The sequence below is a fragment of the Anomalospiza imberbis genome, chromosome 6 (genome assembly GCF_031753505.1).
Source record: "Anomalospiza imberbis isolate Cuckoo-Finch-1a 21T00152 chromosome 6, ASM3175350v1, whole genome shotgun sequence".
NCBI classification, from domain to species: domain Eukaryota; kingdom Metazoa; phylum Chordata; class Aves; order Passeriformes; family Viduidae; genus Anomalospiza; species Anomalospiza imberbis.
The window spans coordinates 32,744,887-32,765,512 of NC_089686.1; the positions used below are offsets into that span (position 1 = coordinate 32,744,887).

The window sequence follows — 20,626 nt, forward strand, 5'->3', positions numbered from 1 at the left end:
TAGACTGTAGCATCCTAGAAAAGGAAAAGTCATCAGGACTTCAGCTCTTCTGTGTAGGCATTTAATCTGATGCACAACGACCATTTTTGTGTGCTTTGTAGTACTTTTGCTCCAGTTAAGGGTCGTAGTCTCGATGTCTGTGTTGAAATTCACCATACAGTGGTGCTAAGAGGACTGGAGGAGACTTTTGAAGCCTGTCTCAAGTTTAAATTTCTGGCTAATATAAGTAATCCACAAACCTTAGTTATCTTCAAAGATCAGTTATCTTCAAGGATCAGTTCCTCTTGTTCCAGAAAGGAATCCCTAGTTGTTTTTCTGGTTCACTTACATAGAGATTAAAGGATGGTACGTTAGAGGAGGTACAAAGTATTACCTCCAATTAGTGGAGGTACAAAACAGCCCACTTTCCTATCTACTGTAACTGTGTGTTCTGTGATCAGATTTCTTACGTATCATGGTGGGGCATTATCCTACAGAAATTATTAGTAAAGAAGAGTTACCAGAAATACAACAATACCTGATGATAATCATGAAGAGTTGCTGGACTACTCTACCAAATTAGAGCATGATGTATTTTCTCTCTTCTGAACCCTGTAGATGAAGGCAGGGTCATGTAGGGAAGAGCCTGAGCTCTGGAAGTAGTTTTAAATACAAAAGGAAATTACCAAATTTGCTGGTGGCTTGCTCATTGCAGCCTAGACTGGTGGCAGATTTGCCATCATTAAATTTACATGAAAGACTAAGAACTCAGAGAAGAAATGAGACAGTATTTTTCTGAACTGGTAAAATTAACACTGGTCATGAGAAAATTCAAGCATCATAAACAAAGTTTTTGGTGAGTAGTGTTATGATTGACCTAATTTCAATATTGGGCAGTGCATAGGAAGTCCAATGAGTAGTTCCGGGTTGTAGGAGAGAGGGAGCTGACAGAAGCAAGAGCTCTTTGGAGCAAGAAATGGAAAGAGGCTGTTATACCTAAGGATTTCTTACTCATTTGAATAAGGGAAATTTAAATGTATTTAAGAGAGAAAATACGAGAAATTAGGTTAAGAGGACATGGAACTAGATCTAATCTAAAGCTTAAGGAGACAACTGGCCTGACATTTTACTTCTGTGCATCAGAAAGACATAATTAATATAATTATTTTAGGACTTCAGTGAAATCTGAAATGTTTGCATCCTTTTGGAATAAAATTATTTGTGAAGGAACTGTCTGTAATGGCTTCATTTCTGTTACACCTTGACCGAGGAAAATAACTGATAAAGCTTAATTTAGGATACTAATTGTTAAAAATATTAAGCTATTTATTGGTTGGGGTTTTTTCACCCCTGGAGTGGTGTAGCTTTGTTCTGGCTTTTAAAAACTTGGTGGTAATTTTACTGGACTGTTTTCAGAGCCAGCTACTGTATTTTGTATCCATCAGCATCGTTCCATTGGCTTGAGAGAAATAATAGTGCTTTCCATTTTCTCTTGAAAGCTTATAATCAGTGAAACAATAGAAGAGGAGAAATATGCATAAAAATATTAAATGAACCTTTCTTTGGTTGAAATGTTATATAATAATTTTGCTTGTATAGCATTAGTAAGTCCGAATATCAGGTCACTTGCCTAGAGAAATCTTCATTTGGAGACAGAGAAAATCCAGTTCCCTGCAAAGCCAGTACAGAATCTACCTGTTCTGAGTCCACCATTTGTTCATAATTGATGAGTATGGGGCTTCCTTTTTTAGATACTTTTACCGCAATGAGAATATTTCATGGGACACAGTTTTTTGGGTTAGAGAGAAAATAAATAAGCTGAATATAAGCCTTGGGTGTTTTTCCATGGTTTTAAAATATCTAAGTGACAAATTTGCACTTTTAAAGTGCAATGAAACCCAAACTTACTACCTCGTAGTTAAAGGTCTTCTATTTGAAAGCTCGAAAGTTTCTTTACTATAACTAGAACTTGATGGAGAATTCTGTCTAGGAGTCTGCCTAGGTACACTGATGCAGTAGCAGGAATAGGCACTTAATTATTGCTCGGTTTAATTGAAGAGTTAGGATATTGATTTCTTTAGTTTTTTGTAGGATATCACATGCCTTTTTTCCCCCCCTCATTAATGGAAGTGTTACTGAACTGTAGCAAAATGAGAATAGAGGAAAGGTCTATTTTCTTGTTAAAAGGAGTTTGGCAGATTTTTTTAATCTAAAGATAAATTGTGCTTTTTAAAAAAACAAACCAAACCCCAAAATCTATCCATCCCATTTAACATAGGAAGTTTTTCCCTGGCTATATTAATTTTTTTTAATAAATGCAATATTATGGTCTAACTTTGCCAAACACTTCTCCAAAGTGCTCTCTGAAATTTGTACCTGTTTAAGTCAAGATAAATATGTTTCTAGATGATAGAGATGCCACCTATTTGAAATACATTTCCTAATGCATAACTATGTTATTGAAGAAAGAATTCTACGACCTAAAATCCTTTTACTGCCATAATTCACATTTTTTTCAAAATGTACCTCAAGAGCTATAGTTACTAGTTCATTTATTTATATACAAGTTTGAGGCATTATCCCTGTTCCTTTCCCAAGCTTATTTGAAATGTTCATATAGCAAACTTCTGGCATGTTCACTTACAACTAAGTGAATTAGAGAGTTACTCTCCAAAGGGGTAGAGTAAAAAGATGAATGTGATTTTAATAAATACAAGGGAGAATACAAAAGAGAAAGTGGAAGTAATGAGTAAAGAAAGGAGAAATATAGACAGAACCTTTGGTTTTGCCACTTCTTCAAGTAATCCTTGGATATATTGGTGTGGTGGGGCTTGCAGTCAGACACGGGTTTATTCTAGTTGCAATTTTTAATTAAGTGTCTGTATATGATCCTTCTGTTAGATGGAAGTTGCATAGCAGCACTAGGCCTGCAAAAATACAGCTGAGGATTACCTAAATTGATGGTACTTTTTCAAATGTTCTGACAGTTTTATTTTAAGCTTTTTAAATCAGTATATTTCTCTGAGCTAATTTTGTGATAAATAATAAGCTTTAAGCCAATAATCTCAAAAACTGTTCCTTCCTTCCCAGTATAATACTCCCAAAACTTAAATTTGCCCTAAACATTTTCAAATAATGTTGTTTCTTTGCTATAATATGGATAGCTGTCTCAATAATTGATATGATCTGTGTAGGTGGATACTTTGCTATGTAATGAGTGTACTTAAGGTAACACAGTGAATTTTGCACTCCAAGCAGACATGCTCCTGCTGTGCTGGCCCACAGTTGAGTATGAAGGATAAGTGAGATAATCACATTGAGATTAATTAACTCTTCTGCTTATGTCAAATTTTTACCATAGTTTGAAAACTAGTTTAAAAAGTCATTTTCAAAATGAATGCAAATCAAATTAAACACTTCTCTAAGATAATGAGTTATCCAGTATTCTAAGTCATTGAATTTACATGGCAGATTTCTTAGTCCAGCTTTGGAATGGATATACACACTCCTATTGAGCTATTGGGGGAATGTAGGAAAGATGATTACAGATCATCACCTGCTGCATCAAGTGCATTATTGCATCTTTTGGTAGTTGGGCTTACAGGTATGTGGTTCTTGCTTTTTTCAGGCTATCAAAAACTGCAGCATGGAAATCAAAGTTACTGTAACAGGAATCAATGCTGTTATCTAAATTAAATGTATATTATTAATGTGTATCAAAGAATATTATATTTATATATCAAAATAAACAGTGGTAGAAATTAATAACTGTGAATTCTTGTTTTCCAATTCAGGTCAAGAGACAAAGAACTGAATTTCAGTTTCCATATGCAAAATAATATTATGTGGATACTTGCATTATTCTGTCTTATCTCGGTTATAAATAGTGGTTTAAAATCTTAGTATGAAAAGCCATGAGTGGTTTATAATTCCCCATATTGTGCGTGTCTCTGTTTTTAAGACATTTCAAGTCTTCAGGTATTATCTGAAATAACCATTTCTTGCTAGATCTGACAGGATTCATGTTCTCTTTCAGGAGACGCTGATAGATTGGTGTGATGAAAAGGAACTTAATTTGATTTTAACAACTGGAGGAACAGGGTTTGCACCGCGAGATGTCACTCCAGAGGTGAGATAGTCCTGGAACAAAAAAATCTGCCCTGTGGTGTAAAAATGCATGAGTCTGGAGGAGTGGGGGGGGAGGGTGATTAACTTTACTTTGCAGTATTTGTGGATGAGTCAAGTGCTACACAACTTGGAATCAGAAAGAAGTAATAGAAAAAATAGCACAAGAGAATTACCCTGACCTTGGGTTCTGACCCAAAACGATTTTCAAACTAAAATGTGGTGTAGTATAATGGTTTTCCAGGCCTCTCACAAAACAAAATTCTAGTGGCTTTGTGGTGTAATTTTCCTTAGCACTGCAGTACAGCACTGCTAAGCAAAATCTTGTGTGGCTTTTGTTGTGTCTTGTGCAAGGAAGAGTGGGAAAAGAGAGATGGATCTGCTTGTCAGAAAAATCTAAACAGGCACAGAGGTGGAGGTAATCTGCACCAGTAAATGTTGCTCAGGAAATGTGCTTACATTGCACTTATATCAAGCTAAAGTAAGGAAGGGTAAATGAGAAGCTTTACCTAATGACCTCATGGCCATGAGTTACCATGTGAGATGACTGTGTGATTGTTCTTGAAGTATTTTGTTATTTATGTTTCCAAATTACATTTAACATGAACTTTTAAGATCACATCTTTTATTTGGTGTGATTATGTTCACTAAAGGGCAGAATTAAGATTGAGTGAGTTGTGTTTATTTGCATCATTAAACATACCTAGATTTCTCTTAAGTACTCATGTATGTTTTCAATTTCTTAGACTCTTAAGTTGATTTGAGTTCTTTGTAGCATATCTACAATGCTTTTTACTTACAAACTTTTTGTCGCATGCCTGAAGTTCAACTTTTTTTTCCATTAGGAATCTAAAACCATTTTTAAATTTATTGTATAACATTTGTGTAACTAGAGAAACATGTAAACAAAATGCTCCTGTTCATTACTTGTGGTGGAACTAGAAACCTTGAGTAACAAAAACCTGGGGGGGCAGTGTGTGTATCAGGAAATGGGAACAATGTTAAGATGAACACAGTGTGGTACCTAGAGAAACTGAGTTTGCAGATTATTCGCTTTGCTAAAGCCACTTTGCTAAAGTGAAAAGTGAGTTGGTTAAATTTGTCTCTTGCTTGCAAACTAACATAATGCTTTTGAAGGTTGTGTAACCAGGACTGTGTAGAAGGAGGGATGAATTTCTTCTTCAGTTTTCCTTTGTGCAGGGTCAAGCCTAGGCAGCAGTGGCAGACAAAGCATTGTAGCCAGTGCAAAAAATTAGCCGCAGATTCTCAAGCAGCATTTGGGACAAAAATTAAACAAATGAGAACTCTGCACACAAACACCTAGTATTTTCTTTACACTGCATTGCTGTTACTCAAACAAATTAACACAGGTAGGGATGATTTTTTTCATCAGTTTTGTTGAATAAGCCATTCTGAAGGTTATCCGAGTTGTTACTGTGTCTCTGTATAATAAAAACACATTGATATAAAAATCATTAATAACTTGTACTGAAGAAAAACTGCATTGTTTTAAAACATAATAGATGTGCAAGACTTGGACTGATCATAAGAGAAACAAGTGTTCTGACTGTCAAATTATTCCCATATTTAAAAAGAACTTACATAGGAGAGTCTTTACTCACTTTTCACTTAATTAAGTTCTGACTGTCAAATTATTCTCATATTTAAAAAGAACTTACACAGGAGAGTCTTTACTCACTTTTCACTTAATTAAAATAGATTAACTTTAATCACAGTAGAGATATAGAATCCCAGGTTTATTACAAAGTGGTGATGACAAGCATTGTTCCTATGATAGGATTTATTACATCATTCAGTCAAACAAAGGATTTAAAAGGAAGAAAAGCAGTTTGCCTGTATGTGTCATACCAAAAACATACTAAGAAGCCTAAGGTTTGTCCCCATATTTTATGTCATTTGGGTCAATGAGAAAACCCAAAATGGAAAAGTCATTATGTCAACATGAAATGTGCAATAACAAACCTTTAGGAAGACTTGCATTGATGTAGAAAGTGGTTTTCACCCCTTGTGTGTATGGTGTTAGTTCAGCACACTCTCATCACTGAGCTGACAATGAAAGGATGTGATCATGGTATGATGCTAGGGAGATGTCATCTTTAAGATGTTAATTTAAAACTTTTTAAGAATTGAATTTGATAATGGAAAATGTTTTACTGTTTTCCTTAGAATAGAGACAGAAGTCTGTTGAATCATAATTCTGCTGGTGTGTTTCAGTCCTGCTTCTCCTTATTTCCCCTGTACTTTGGATTAGAAAGCAGGTTTCTCTGTTTCTTTTCTATAGATATATAATTGTACATACACAATAAAGGTAGTTCCCAAGAATAATTGCAACCCAAAGACTTAATTGAATTTTGTAATTATTGATAAAATTGAAATTAAGTGCCTAGCATAATGTAACTAAAAATGGCTCCTTGATACCTCAGAAATAAGTAATTAAGCATCCCAAAAAATTATTAGTTTCCCCACTCACCTTGCTATTTGAACACTATATCAGAACCATTCCAGGTTATTGCAGTAGTTTCAGTGATGTGTAATAACATTTTTTCTTGTAATGGAACAGAAGATTTTAGGATTATTCACAATATCTGATTTTCCTTGCCTGTCTCTGTTCCCTAAATTTATGGCCTCAGTCTAGTCAGTGTGTGGAGAGGAGCTTTTGAATTAGTTCCTAGGATTCACATTTTGAGGGGCAAAGGTCAGTTTACTTAGGCAGTGTGAATATCCTGCGCTTTCTTGACTACACAACTAGAAGTGATGAAATGCATGTGGATATTTAAAAAACCAAATTCACTCAATGGATGGCTGAAGCAAGTATGTTATAGGCATTACTAGTGAATGCTGGAATTCTTAACTGTTATGGCAGTTGGGGGTAGTTTGCATTTGTACTAAAGCTGAAGTGTAAACCTAATTTTGTAGATACAACCACTTTTGTTTTTTTTTACAATGCAATTTCACATATAATTTATGGGAATAGTCTTTAAATCTCTGCTGGAGTTTGCTCATACAGTCTGCTTGTTGATTTAAAAAGTGTTTGTTGCTGAACAGAGATCCAAGCATGGCCCAAGTTTATTTAGGGAACTTTTGTTTTGTATTTCCAGATGCAAACATTTATTTCTTGGAACTACAATAGTTCAGTGGTAGCTCTTACAGAATGTTGATAACAGTATACATTAACTTCTGTGAAAAAAATTAAATAATGTTGCAGCATTTTTATCAATCACTAGGAATCCTTCTGCAATATTAATGTATTTTCTCTGTTGCTGTTGCTCAATACAAAGGGAAAGAAAAAATCTCATGTATACGGGTGCTCTGCTCAGTTTTCTTCTGTATTTTTACATTTATTCTTTTGCAAATTTGTACATTCAAAAAATTCACTTGTCTGTCTCCTAATTGTCTCCTAGATGTTTTCTTATCCTTTGTCTCTAATATGATTCTGTGTGAGTCTTGTTTGCCCATATTTGCGACTAATTTTATATGCTTAGATAATAGCGGTGGAAATCAATGTATTGTTCTCAATTGATGATAGACATTCTTGAACTGTGTCACAACATGTATTCACAAGTAGTGCATCCACACTGCAGGTAATTTTGAGCCCTAAGATTTTAAGATAATACTTTAAAAAAACAGAGATGAGCTGTTTTCCAGCATGTAACACCAGACAGATGTTTCCTTACACTCATTTCGAGTGTTATGGAAAATTTGTGAATCTTCTTTCAGTTCTTGCTGTTTATATTCTTCAATATTTATGGACTGGTTTAAAATTTACTTAGACAAATACTTGTTTTCATTTAGTCTGAAAATATATGCATACTTACTTATTCTTTCATCAGAGTTCTGTAAGAACTCTTGAAAAGAAATCATTGTTGTCTGGAACTCCCTTCTATTCATCAATGTTTCTGAAAAATTATGCTCAAGATGAGCAAAATACTCCAAACATACCACACAGAAGCCATGTTTGGATAGGATAAAGTCTCAATTCTTCTGTAGTATGTCTTTTTATACTCAGTTCAAAGTTGCACCAGCATTTTTATGATTATTGCCAAATGCAAATTTTCTAACATTTGACTCTTCCCTATTCTCTAAGGTATCTCTCATGGAATTTTCTTCAAATTACATTTTACTTCTGCAGACTATTTTCATATCTATATTCTTCCATTTCTCTGTCTCAAGTAATGTTGGAAACCCTCTTGATCTCTATTATTTTTAGTTTTTACGTGTGTTTGCTTCCACTTGAACTTGAAATGAGATGCTTATGACACAATGGGATAGTTATGTTGTATCCATACTCTCACAGCAACACATTCCATCAAAGTAACCCAAATCCACTGAGACTTAAACTTTGCAAATAACAATTTCAATTTAATAGGCAGCAACTTAACTAGAAATAATATATAGGAGGTTTTTGTCCTCCCTGGTTCAAATACTGCCTTTCCAGAGCAGCAGGTTTTCTAGTATTGTTTGTTGTGGATATAGGACTACTTCTGTTCTTCCTCAGCAATATTTTATTACTGGCACTGGACCAAAAGAAAATAATTTCCATTGTACAAACGGTCACTTCAGGATGGCTCCATAGTGTGGAGGAATTAAGCCTTCATCTCACATGGAACATAAGTTCTTTTGTGGTAGGAATAATATGAAATTGTACAACCTCTAATAACCCAGGTTATGTTTCAGTTTTGCACCCTTCAATATTCCAGGTGCCCTCAGGTTTAATAGCTATTTTAAGAAAATATTTTTGTAGTCTCTTTTAAAACTGTAGCTTTTCAGATCTCTTAATGGAGGTCTTGCTCTGAGTTAGGTTTGATTTCTCTGGTGAGCTATTGTATAACAATATGTGCTGTGTATGGATGACATCTGACCCTGTAACTTGCCATCAGACCTTTGAGGCCTTCATAGTTCTTAGAAAATTGTTTCCAGCACAGCTTGCCCCTAAAGGATGGGCATTACAGATCCTTGCTACGTGCGTCTAATCTACAAAGGTGCTTAAATGGAGCAGACTACTCTGTGACAGACTTCTTCCAAATTCTGTGCAACTCTTTCAGAAGTTTATCAGCAACTCTGTAAAGTACCATTCCCTTTTTCTTAGTCCTCCAGGCAGTTCTTAGCTTATATGATTAGGTCTTTATCTATTCTGCTTTTATTTTTCAATAAAATTTATTATTTGATATTATCTGTATTTGGTATTATAAAATTCAAATATATTTATGTGCCATAATACTTCCGTTTAAAATTATATATTTAGATTTTTAATCTCTCTTGGGAAGGCATGTTATATATATAATAGCAGAATTGATATGTTTAGTTGCAGAACACTTCAGTGAACATCTGTGACCAGTTTCTTTGAGAAGCAGCAGTATACAAATTATTTGCACCACGTAGCACACTGTCAGTTTACAGAAATACCTGTGTCTTGAGAAATTCCACTCTGATTTAGCTGACATACAAAGGGCTGAAGAGTGCCTTTCTCTTCTCTTGTTTGAGTTTCTCAGGGGAACTTGGTAGCACACCCTCATCACTGAAGGGCTTGGTTCTGCTATCATCAACTGCAGTCGCTGCATGGAAACACCTGTGAGCTGCTCAGACTCCTTCAGGGAGAAATGTGAGGGGCAAGAAAGGCAGATCCCATTTCAGCTCCATTTACTCAACTATCAGAGGTTACTCAAAAAAATACAGAAAATACTTGTCTGTATATGGGATTGATGTGTCTAAAATGCAAAGCTGCATATTTTTATGGCATTTCTTTTAAAAAGTTTCAACTGTCACAGCGGCTATAGAAAAAGGTAAAAAAAATATGATGGTAAAAATATGAAGATAAAAAAATAGATGCTTTCTGTGAGAGTTATACAACTCAGTCGGCTTAGTTTATCATGAAGAACACTGATAAATAACTTTGGTTTTGCCTGTACTTCCTTTGGGAAATAATGTACAATACTAAAGGCTTTGTAAGGTACCGAAGGGTTTCTTTACCTACTAAAGAGAATTGTAAAAATAGCTGATATTAGAAAGATTGAGCCAGAAAAATCTAATAAAATCATCATAATAAAAGGCTTTATGTGTTTGGGTTAGGGTTTGTTTAAGAGATTAATCACAGGAGCAAATTCCCTGGAAGAGCTGTATTCTTCATTTTAATTCTGTCAAATCAAAAGAGTTGGCTAGTGGGAGAAATGTCTTATAAAACTCAAGTTATCTTGTACTTCTTGCAGAAATCATGGATGATGTTAAATGAATCATCCTGCAATTACAGCCCTATGTTCTGTATGTGTTAGATGAGAAGATAGTTTGAATCAAATGGATCCTGAAATGAACAATGAAACAGTTTTATTTCCTGAATTCAAAAGGAGTTCGTGAATTGCTTTAGTCTCATTTTTGGAAAATTCAAAACCCTGACAATATTGGCTGAGAATGCTGGGGCAAATATCTTTTTAATTACTTAACTAAAGTATTAACCTTCTGTGTAAAGCTGTCTGACCATCGTATCATAAAGGTAATGCTAATAGGGTTCCGTTAAGCCTTTGGTTATTTTTGCTCATTTGATGATCAGCTTTTATTTGCTTTTTTTAGGTTTTCTTAGTACTCTTGAATAGCAAATAGAGGCTGTGTTTTTTGACTTTCAAACATGTAGGAAATATTTGCAAGCTCTGCTGCAAAGAACAGTAAAACAGTAGTAAGGAATTTGAATGTTTCATAAAATGAGCCAAAGCCACAGTAATGAGCCAGGAAATCTCACCATTTTTATTAAATTTTGAAATTAAAAGGTTTTTCCAAGGTAATTTAGGAATGGCAGTTGGAAGAAGGCTGGCATGTCCTGAGAGTGGACAAATGGTTCCTGTGTGAGTGAACCCAGTACTTCCAAAAGTACACTCAGATGAACAGTATGATTATGGTGTGCTTTTTTAATGGGGTAAAGGGAAGGGTTTTCCTCCTCTTGGTTTTACAGATGCCTTTTAGCTGTGTTTTCACTGTAGAGCCCACAGCTCATGTGGACATTTCTCTATTAGTGTAAATAAACTGGCTTGTCTCTTATTAGCAGTGTAGCCACAACAGTAAATATATCTTGCAGTCCTTTCTGTAACTGGGAAGAAAAATAGGCCTGCCATAGGACCTCTGCATAATGAAATTTTCAATTTGGAACTTTTGGAATTTTTTTTCCTCTTAGGCATTTTTAAAAATAGTTTCCAGTAAAGCATGGCTTTGGAGAAGATAATAGGAAACTGAAAAAATTAAACATCAAGTTCAAGCAAAATAATCCTGAAAATAGTGTCAGGCCTGAAATTTTTGTCCTTAATGTGTCATTTTTCTCTGGTCATGGTCTATTACAGAGAGTTTAGTTAAAGTTAAATGCAGGGAAAATTAACAAAAAAATAATGTGGACATGTTATGAAGACTTCCCTGTGAAGACAGCTTAAAGACATAATAACTAGATGGCAAATACTAGTTTGGATTTAAGATGTATGAAAAATTGAGTGAGTTAGTCCTTTTGACATTAACACACCAGAACAGCAAAATGACTCATTATTAAAATAGTTGATCATTAAAACTAATACTTATTAAAGAATAGAGAATTTCTCATTTACTTCTTCCCTGCTGTGTAGGAGCTTTTTCAGCCACTAAGTGGAAAGAAACTAGAAGAGTCTTGGAAAGCAGCTGCCTTTGGGAGTTATTCTTAGGATTATAACTAGTTCTTCTCCTGCTTTTGCTAATTGCTACCACATGGAGCAGTGAAGCTTTAGCAAAATGTTGACTCAGTATAAGTACCAAAATAGAAAAACAAAATTACTATTGTCACGCTTAGGCATGAAAGTCTTATCAGTTATGGACAAGAAAATAATTACTTTTTAACCTTTATTTAGACTATATTTTAGTTTATTGTCCCTTCATGCATATATTCTTTCCTAGTTACTCTTTCATCAGAATACCTAAATAGTGAGGTGCATAACCTACTGTTATTTATTGTTGACATTTAAACTGTCATTGGATTTTTAAAGTCCATATTTTCCTCCATAAATAAGCATTTTCTTATGGTACACTGAGATCAGTTTGTCATAGTTCATTTTCATTAAGCTTCAAAGATCTCCCTTCAGAGAGAAGGTGATAGCAATTTTGTTCTCGATGTGGTGTAGCTAATTTTGTGTTCCTGCTGGCCACAAAATCACAGGATTTTATAAAACTGCCAATGCGTGCCCTTACCTTGTACTCTGGTATCTTTGGTTCAGCCAGTATTTGTAGTTCCTGTCTGGTTTATGCCTTTACTAATCCTATGACGGAAGTCTCTTGGTCTTCTCTGCCTAAATTATTTGTCATTTTGCTCTAAGTCCAAATAGTAGTGTTCAATATGGGAAAGTTTGGGTATGGAAAAAAATTCCTATTCCATGACCCAAATTTCTAAATTTGAAGTTCTGTTAACCTCTGTTATTCTTGTGCCTTGCTCTGCTAGAAGAACGAGTGGTTGATACTCAGAGATCAGTATAAATAAAGTTTCATCGCTTAGCCTACTACTGTATTCTTTAAAAACTTTGTTGCAGATGAGTGCATGGCAAGTTTGTACAGGTTCTCTCTGCAACCTTTCCTATTCCCAATTCAGCAAGGGCACAGCAAAGCTCATGATTCCTTTATATTATCTAAGGTCCTTTACAATTTGAAGAGGGAAGAGTTGGCTTCTTGTTTCATATTACTGCCTTGTCAAAGTGAAATGCAGGTTTTCAGTGCTGACAATAAAAAGTTAATGTACAGGTAGCTAAATGTACACACAGATGTGGACTTCTAAGTAGACAGAAATAGTGAAGTTTGATTCTTCGTTGATTCTTTTAGTTTCTAGGTAGAATACTGAATTAAAAGTCTTATGATTTAAATGACAGGTGAGTTAAATTATTGAACTTTATTTTAGTGCTGTCATTTTTCTCAGTTCTTACATTTCAGGGTTCATTGCATGCCTCTGAAATAAAGCAGCAGCTAAGATTTCTGAAACAGTTTAATTTGTTTAAAAAACCAACCATGTTAAACAGCAAAATGCTGAAGTTAAAGAGAATATTCAAGGTAACAAATAAGTGCTGATAAGTTTGATACTTAGGAGAGGGTTACCCCACAAGATTCATAAGACTAATTCTTTTCATTAGAGTGTGGGTGTGTCTAAGGCAAATTCAAACACCAACCTGCACTAATAATGAGTAACAGTTAATGATGACTTCCGTTTATCTCCCAAATGGCCTGCAGTGGCTAATGGGTACTCCTGCTCAACTTCACAAGCCATTTTGCAGTGGATATGGGAATGAGCTCACAAGACCAACCCCTTTCCCCTCTTATACTAGAGGTGATAGAGGTAAGTGTGGTTTTGGGGAACAAGGGTGGGAGGTCATGAGATGAAAGTGATGTGGGCTTCTTAAATTTTTCACAAACCTCCATAAAGGCATGTATCTGGGGATGGGCAAAGATTCAGATGAATTCTTATTTTTTGCCCAAAGATATTACCCAGTCCTAAACTGACATGCTTTCCTTGAACTGGGAGTCAGAAATCCCTTTTCTCTTCTGTTTTTCTGCTGCAGAAATTCCCAACATTCCCATTATGTGGGCTCCAGAGAGGGGTAAGCAACATCTTCAATCCCACCCAATCATTTCCAAACTAATTCTTTGCTAGTATTTTTTTGCTTTTTTAATCATCATCAGAAACAGTTTTTAGACACATTTTTCCCATTTGTTTGATTTTCTTGTGGATTCTCATATTTTTGTTTTGTAGGAAGGTCCCATGGCCTCCCCAAGTGCTAGGGTCAGACTCATTTGCTGTTTCCATTTGTGTGCTATTCTCCTGTGGATTTTCATGGTTCACTCTGATCAAATGATATTACCAAAGGGTGAGCATCTAGACTCTTGGGACTGTTTCACTCATGGTATCCTGAGTTGTTGAAAAAGCACTGCCACCCTACTGCCCTGTCAGTCATTTGGCAGGCTTATGTTTTGCTCTTGCCAACAGTTGCATCTGATTGTTGGTGGGCTTTGGTCTTTATCTGCCTTGTCTGGGGACTGCCTGGCATTCACGGCTGTCTTATATTCTCTCTACCTGTTGGCTTTGTGGCGTTGTCCTCCTGAAATCTTGGCCTTTTGCCTGTCTGGCATTGCCTGTTGACCAGCTAATTGCTTGACAGTGACTACCTACTGCCCTGTCCATCTGCTGAGCAGCATGTATCGCCTCCTTGTTGTCCTTTCAATCTGATTGTACACGGGCATTGGCCTCCTGCTGCCCTGTCTCCTGCTCCAAGTGCCTGGCATTGCCTTCCTGCTGAGTGCATCTGCTGACTTTCTGGAATTGCTCTTCTGCTGCTTGGCACACCTGCTGAATGTTTGGTACTGCTTTAGCAACTTGCTGAATGTTTGGCATTTTCCTCATGCCTTTTCACCTGATCCTTGAATATAGTGTCCCCTTGCTACTCTTTGAGTCTGCTTACTCACTGATACTTGCTCTTTTGCCATCCTGTACCACTTGCTTTTATGCCTGGCATTTCTTATCATATTGTCCTACCCATCTGCCTAGATTTTATTTCTAAATATGCACCAGTCTGAAAAGATTAAGAAGAATTGTAAGAAATGGGGAAAAACTACTGTCTGGCTCCTTCACGGTCTGATTCAGTTTAACATACCAGCCAAAAACTGATCTCAGTACCAGCATTCAACCTTTTTATAGAACTACTTAAAAACCTTTTCCCATCATATGAAAAAAGAAACCAAACCCAAACCAAACTGAATTGTATTCAGTCTTTGCTTCCATCACTTTATTCAATAGGTGTAGTTGTACTGTATTAAGTATTAAATTCAATAGTAATTAAGTACTATAACCCTAATATTACATAAGGTATCTGAGAATCCATGGAAGGTAGGTAATAACAGGAAGGAAAAACAATCTGTTGCTCAGGCTCAGAAAGATTAAGGTTTGAATGTAGAGCTGTGTTCATTAAACACAGTGGATCAAAGAAGCTAAATAAATTTTACAGGTCTCTTTATTTAAAACAGAGGTTGCAGATAATCTAAATATTCCACTGGATCAGTACACTACTACCAAACTGAAATGTGTCCTAATTGCTGCTTCCTACTTTTTCTGTACTGGGAGAATGGTCAATTGCTGGTTTATAGAATCCTTTTGTCACTCTCACAGATTAGGAGCAAGGACTTGACTACATCTCTAAGTTCCATCTGTAAGGGAGTAAATCATTGTCACATCTTAGAATAAGAAGCAGGATTTCCTGCTCTTCTTTTAATTCAACTCATTTGATCTCTTTTCCTAGCTCTGCCAGGAAAGAGCTTATTATTTATTATTTTTAGCTTATTATGAGTGTTGTTGGGTTTGTGTTTTTGAATCCAGTAACAACTAGGAACTGGAGAAAATATTGTCATAATGAATCCTGTCATCATTTCATATTAAATTCTTACTGTATTTAAATAAATAGTATGTAATGTTCATTTAACCTTAGCTTTGAATCTCTTCAGATATATTATTACTGCTTTTGCTATCTTCAAAGTTACCTTAAATATATGAAATTATGTCTAAAGGGATGCCTTGTGAAGGCTGACCTAGACCAGAGGCTAGACGGAGTTAAAGAATAAAGTAGGTATTTATTAAAAGGCCTCAATGGATACACCTTGGGCAGGACAAGAGCCCAGCCAGGGCTACACCCAAGATGAACCAAAATGGTCACAAAATGGATGACCAGTCACAAGGTCTCTCACTTTTATAAGTTCTGGTCCATTAGCGTATTGGAGTTAATTGTCCAATTATAGCTTTAGGTTCTGAACTCCCACCCTTCTTGTTTTTCTCTCTTCATTCCGTCGTTTATGCTCTTGGGCCCGAGATTTGGATCATTTGTCCTTGGTCCCCAGCTAGAGAAGGAATTGTTTTGTCTACCTACTCTGAGAAGAGAGCTTACTATCCTGTAATATGAAGCTCAGAACGACACACTAAAGCAGCACAGAATCCGAAAAATAGAAAAGCTAAAACCTGAGGCATTATAAGCATAGGGGCAGGGCAGCATTCATTGAGTCAGTAGCAGCTTTCACCAGTGTAGGACCAGCTGTGGAATCAGAGAAGGACACTGTGAGAGAGCACCTTGTTCCCATGCCCCAACACCAGCCTGCTGCTGTGGAGGATGGCTCCCAGGACAGTTGGCAATGTTCAGGAAAAGATCTAGTAGGACCCTTCTCCCAGTTTTCACATTAATGCCTAGAAACCAGTTAACTTGTGTTCTGCTCCAAGGAGCTGGAGGATGTGAATGTCCACCTATATTTTAGTCCTTTACTGACTCCTAGGCTCTCCTGTACTCTCTCTTCTCAGCCTTTCCAACCCTCCCTTGCTTTTCCAAGCATATTTTTTTCACAACTTCATAAACTCTTAAAGATGGTAGGGTGTCAGTCTCTCACTTCCCACCAGCTTCATGTTGTTGAAGGGTGTGGTGACAAGAACAGGTCTCAATGGCAAATCACTTTCTCCAAGCTTTAACTCCCAGTGTTACTTTGATGCTTCCCTAGGCTGTTGTTTGAGAAGCATAGCAGGGGCTGGAAGGGAGGAGGAATAGTCACTCTAGCATAGCGAGGCTGCAGGATACTGCTAGAGTTCACTTCTTATCCCAGGAAACATAAGTAATTTGTTCATGTATCATTTCAGTTATTTTTAATATAGGGTTTTTTAAATTAATATTACCTCAAATACATGGGTTTTTTTCAAATAATATTCGAGTTACATGAATTTTAAATGCAGAAAAGCATCAGAAGCTGGAGGAAAATAAACACTAAGCTTTTTCTTGAATGTATGGAACTTTCTTCGCTGAAAATGATACCTGCGACAGAACTGATGCAGTGCTGTCTTAGGCAGCTTCACTGTAACATATCAAGTTAAATCAGTTTTCTGCCTGGTACAAATATTCAAATTAGTTTTAAGAGAATCTGTGGTAAGTTGAAAGAATAAATTTTAGTTTCTGTCTTACAAATGAGTCAACATTTGGTTAAAGAAAAGTTTGCACACAAAGCCCTAGGAGTAACATTTTCACAGTTAAATCCCTGTAATAGTGATATACCACATTATTTTATCTTTTTTTTTTTTTAATAGGGATTTTGGGGAGGTTTTTGTAGTCTTTTGTCCTTCTTATTTTCAGGGGGGGTGGGGAGGTTGAAGGTATTCTTTAGCCTATCCTGTGCTGATTTTCAATGAAAAATTAGCTTCTAAAATAGTCATGAGCAGTACAAGTCTTCCCAGCTCACAGAGTTTCCCTTTCCAGAATAACTAAATTTACTTTTATCAGCCCAATTTTACGTCTGTTTTATTCCACTTTTTTCACTCTTTTCCTTCCTTATTATCTCTGATAAAAATCCCTGTTACAGTTCTCATAGTCATTTCCTGAATTAAATTATCTAAATCTTGCAAATTATTAATCAGGAGAGAGTGTTTATTTTATGATCTCTTTACTTCAATGCACTTTTTAATTTCCTTTTATTTTTTTACAGTTCACTTTCTTTATTCTTCTCTGTTTTCTAAAGGTATCTTTTCTGATGGTAGCAGTATTGTAGTCTCTAAGCAACTAATTTCTTCAGAAGTTTCTGAAAAGAAACAAATTCCTAACTAACACAGGTCTTTTGCACTCAAAAAGAAAGAGATATATATTGTTATTTTTCTACCTTGGGAGTTCCAGAAGGTGTTTCACTCCCTTGATCCATTTAATCACTGCCTTCACTTTTATTTGACGTTTTCCACTCTTAAAAATAATGTGTCTGACAGTGACTCCTATCAACTCGGAATTCAGATTTTATTATGTGTGTATGTTGCTTCTGGATACAGATTGAAAAATTTATTTGGTTAATTTTAGACAAGAATGCTTTGAATGATACATGTTGTGCTGAAGAGCATACATGCCCTTTCACTTGTCATAGACAAAGGCTTTTGCTATTACAATTAATTGTTATAGAGTAAGTCCCAGTGTCTCTCTGCTGTTACTTCTTAACTTAGTTGGCCAATAGCTTTTGCTGGAAAAATGAGGAGATGATATTGCATTTAGAGTATACAAATTTGACCGCAAATCAATCCCTTGTTTCCCAGCTGCTCACTAGAGATCAAGAGGGTGTAGGTGCAGTCAGCTTACTCTCTGACTGCAGTGAATTTGGCACTTTAAGTCTGGCCACATTCAGTGAGAACTTCCATGAGCGCAGATTCACAGATAGTGTAGTTCATGAAAGCAGCATGTTATACGTTCTTGTTAGATTGATTATAATAAATGCACTAGGTCTACAAAATGTAAGCATATAGTGCAATGTACAACTCTTCACATGTAATGTCCAAGGCAGGCAGAGGCATTAATCCTACAGAGGCACCAATCTTACAGAGGCATCCCAGCTTCAGCGAGGAACAGAGCAGCAAGCCTGTTGGCTTGTCTGCAGAATGGGATCATGTTCTCATCCTCTACCTCTGAAAGAAGATTTCAAATGCAAAATTGATACTTCAGGGAGAAGTGGAGATGATATTGTAGTCAAATATCCTGTTGCTGCTTTTCATAAATGGTGAGGGGGCAGCTGTTTGTATATAAAGGCAGGGTTTTGCACCCCTAGCACCAGGCCATCATGCCCACATCAGTTCTTTCACCACACATTTCACAGCATCTCTCCTGGCTTTAGGCCTTATTCCTACAGATGCATGTGCAAAGTAATGAATCAGTGACTGTTGCAGAATTGTTCTGCCTGTATATTTTGCTGCTCTTCTGCCTAGGCAGGTTTTAGATTCAGCCTGGAGAAGAGAAGGCTCCAGGGAGGCCCTATTGCATTCTTTCAGGACTTAAGGGGAGACTGTAAAATGATGGGACCAAACTTTTTAGCAGGGCCTGATGTGATAGGACGAGGAATGATTTTAAACTGAAGGAGGGTGAATTTAGATATTAAGAAGAAATTCTGTACTGTGGGGGTCATGAGGCACTAGCACAGGTTGCACAGAGCAGCTATGAATGCCCCATCCCTGGAAGTGTTCAAGGTCAGGTTCAATGGGGCTGTGAACAGCTTGATCTAGTGGAAGATATCCTTGCTTATTGCAGGGGAGAGTGGATTTAAATGGCCTTTAAGAGATCCCTCCCAACTCAGACTATTCTATGACTTGGTGGAGCTTCTTTCACTTCATTTGGGCGTTTAATGAATTCAGATTTATGTAATTGTTTGGGAATTTTATCTGAGACTGCACCTAAGCTTTTGTTTGATTCAGCCTTTACTGCTGTCATGGAACATCATAGCAACAGTAATCAATCTTTTCCACCTTCATTGGTTGCTTTCAATAAATATTTGTACACCTTTATTATGCTTTCTTCTTGCAACCTTTTTGCAGATAGACTGAGTGAGTAGTAAATAAGCTTTGTTTTGTGTAGTGTTGCAATCACATACATCACTCATTCCAGGGAACTAATCATCATCATGTTCAAGTGGCAGAGTTTGCAAATTTTAAAGCTGAATGAAACCTACACGTTGCCCCTTCAATTTTGGCTGAATTTTTGGCCTACAACTCCCTTTTAAAGAGTGAAAAGTTATTGGGTTATTGTCACTTCCTACTATAAGCTGATCAGTTCCTCCTTTGAAACCAAATAATGCTTAGGTATCCAGGGTTATTCAGAATTCATCCATTAAGAGCAAGGCTTAACGCTATGGTGTCTTTCAAACTCTTTTACAATTCATCCGTATTTTACTGATTTCTGCTTGTCAGCATTGGGCATTCCTGGAAAAAGAACAGAGAAGGGCACAAAGTTCTCTTAAATGTGTTTGTCTCCTAGGGATCTTATTCCTGCAGAATCTTAATGAGGAGCTGCTGTTAAATCATCATCATTCTTTGCAGGCAAGAGAGAGTGGAATTTTCTTTTGACTTTAAGGTTAACAAAGATGGATTTTCCAGTCTAGCTAGAACTGTGGGATTTTCTCAATAGCTTTTACACTGTTTAGACAGTCTAATATTTTCCCTATAAATATTTTGTGTCTTTGTTTATTTTCATTTTATCATTTCTTTTAAAAAAAGATGATTATTTAAGATATATTTTGTTTCATCAGATACAAAGTGTTGGGCAGCTAACCTTGAGTGTGTTTGATTTCTGTGTTATTCTGAATTATGGTTTTGTATTGCCCATATAATTTATACAGAAATACTGTCTGATTTTTCACTTGAGTTAGTCTGCCTAGAGGTGTGATGTTTGTAGTTGCTGTACACTTTAGTGTGAGCACATTTGCTGTGGTAGTGAAATGCTTAGCATTCAGTGCAGGAGTCCTGTGTACATATTGGGTACACAGAGCAAGAACTAACTTGTTCACTGTGCCTATCCAAGAATCTCTTTTGCCTTGTCATTTCTTAAAAGCTACTGCCTTTTCTCAGCTATTCATTCACACACTGCTAGTGTAAATATCAGTGTGCTGAAAAAGCACTCTGTGTTTGGACACAGAGGGAATTTTATTAAAAAGCAAAAAGATTTTTTTCTGATGGTCTTCTGCTTCAAGCACAGCAAAAAAGTAT

At 36.2% G+C, this 20,626-nt stretch overlaps 1 protein-coding gene across 22 annotated transcripts in view; it reads left to right on the forward strand.

Annotated features, from left to right (window-relative positions):
• Window positions 1-20,626, forward strand: part of GPHN (gephyrin) — a 279,199-nt gene that overhangs the window by 143,215 nt on the left and 115,358 nt on the right. For 12 of the 22 annotated variants that reach the window (XM_068193120.1, XM_068193123.1, XM_068193122.1 and 9 more), the window contains exons 4-5: window positions 4,016-4,108; window positions 13,665-13,703. The exons of 1 other annotated variant lie outside the window; for it this stretch is intronic. In XM_068193120.1, the coding sequence (XP_068049221.1) occupies window positions 4,016-4,108; window positions 13,665-13,703 (132 nt within the window). The remainder of the gene's footprint in view (window positions 1-4,015; window positions 4,109-13,664; window positions 13,704-20,626) is intronic. 9 more of the 22 variants (XM_068193121.1, XM_068193133.1, XM_068193128.1 and 6 more) reach the window with 1 other exon arrangement.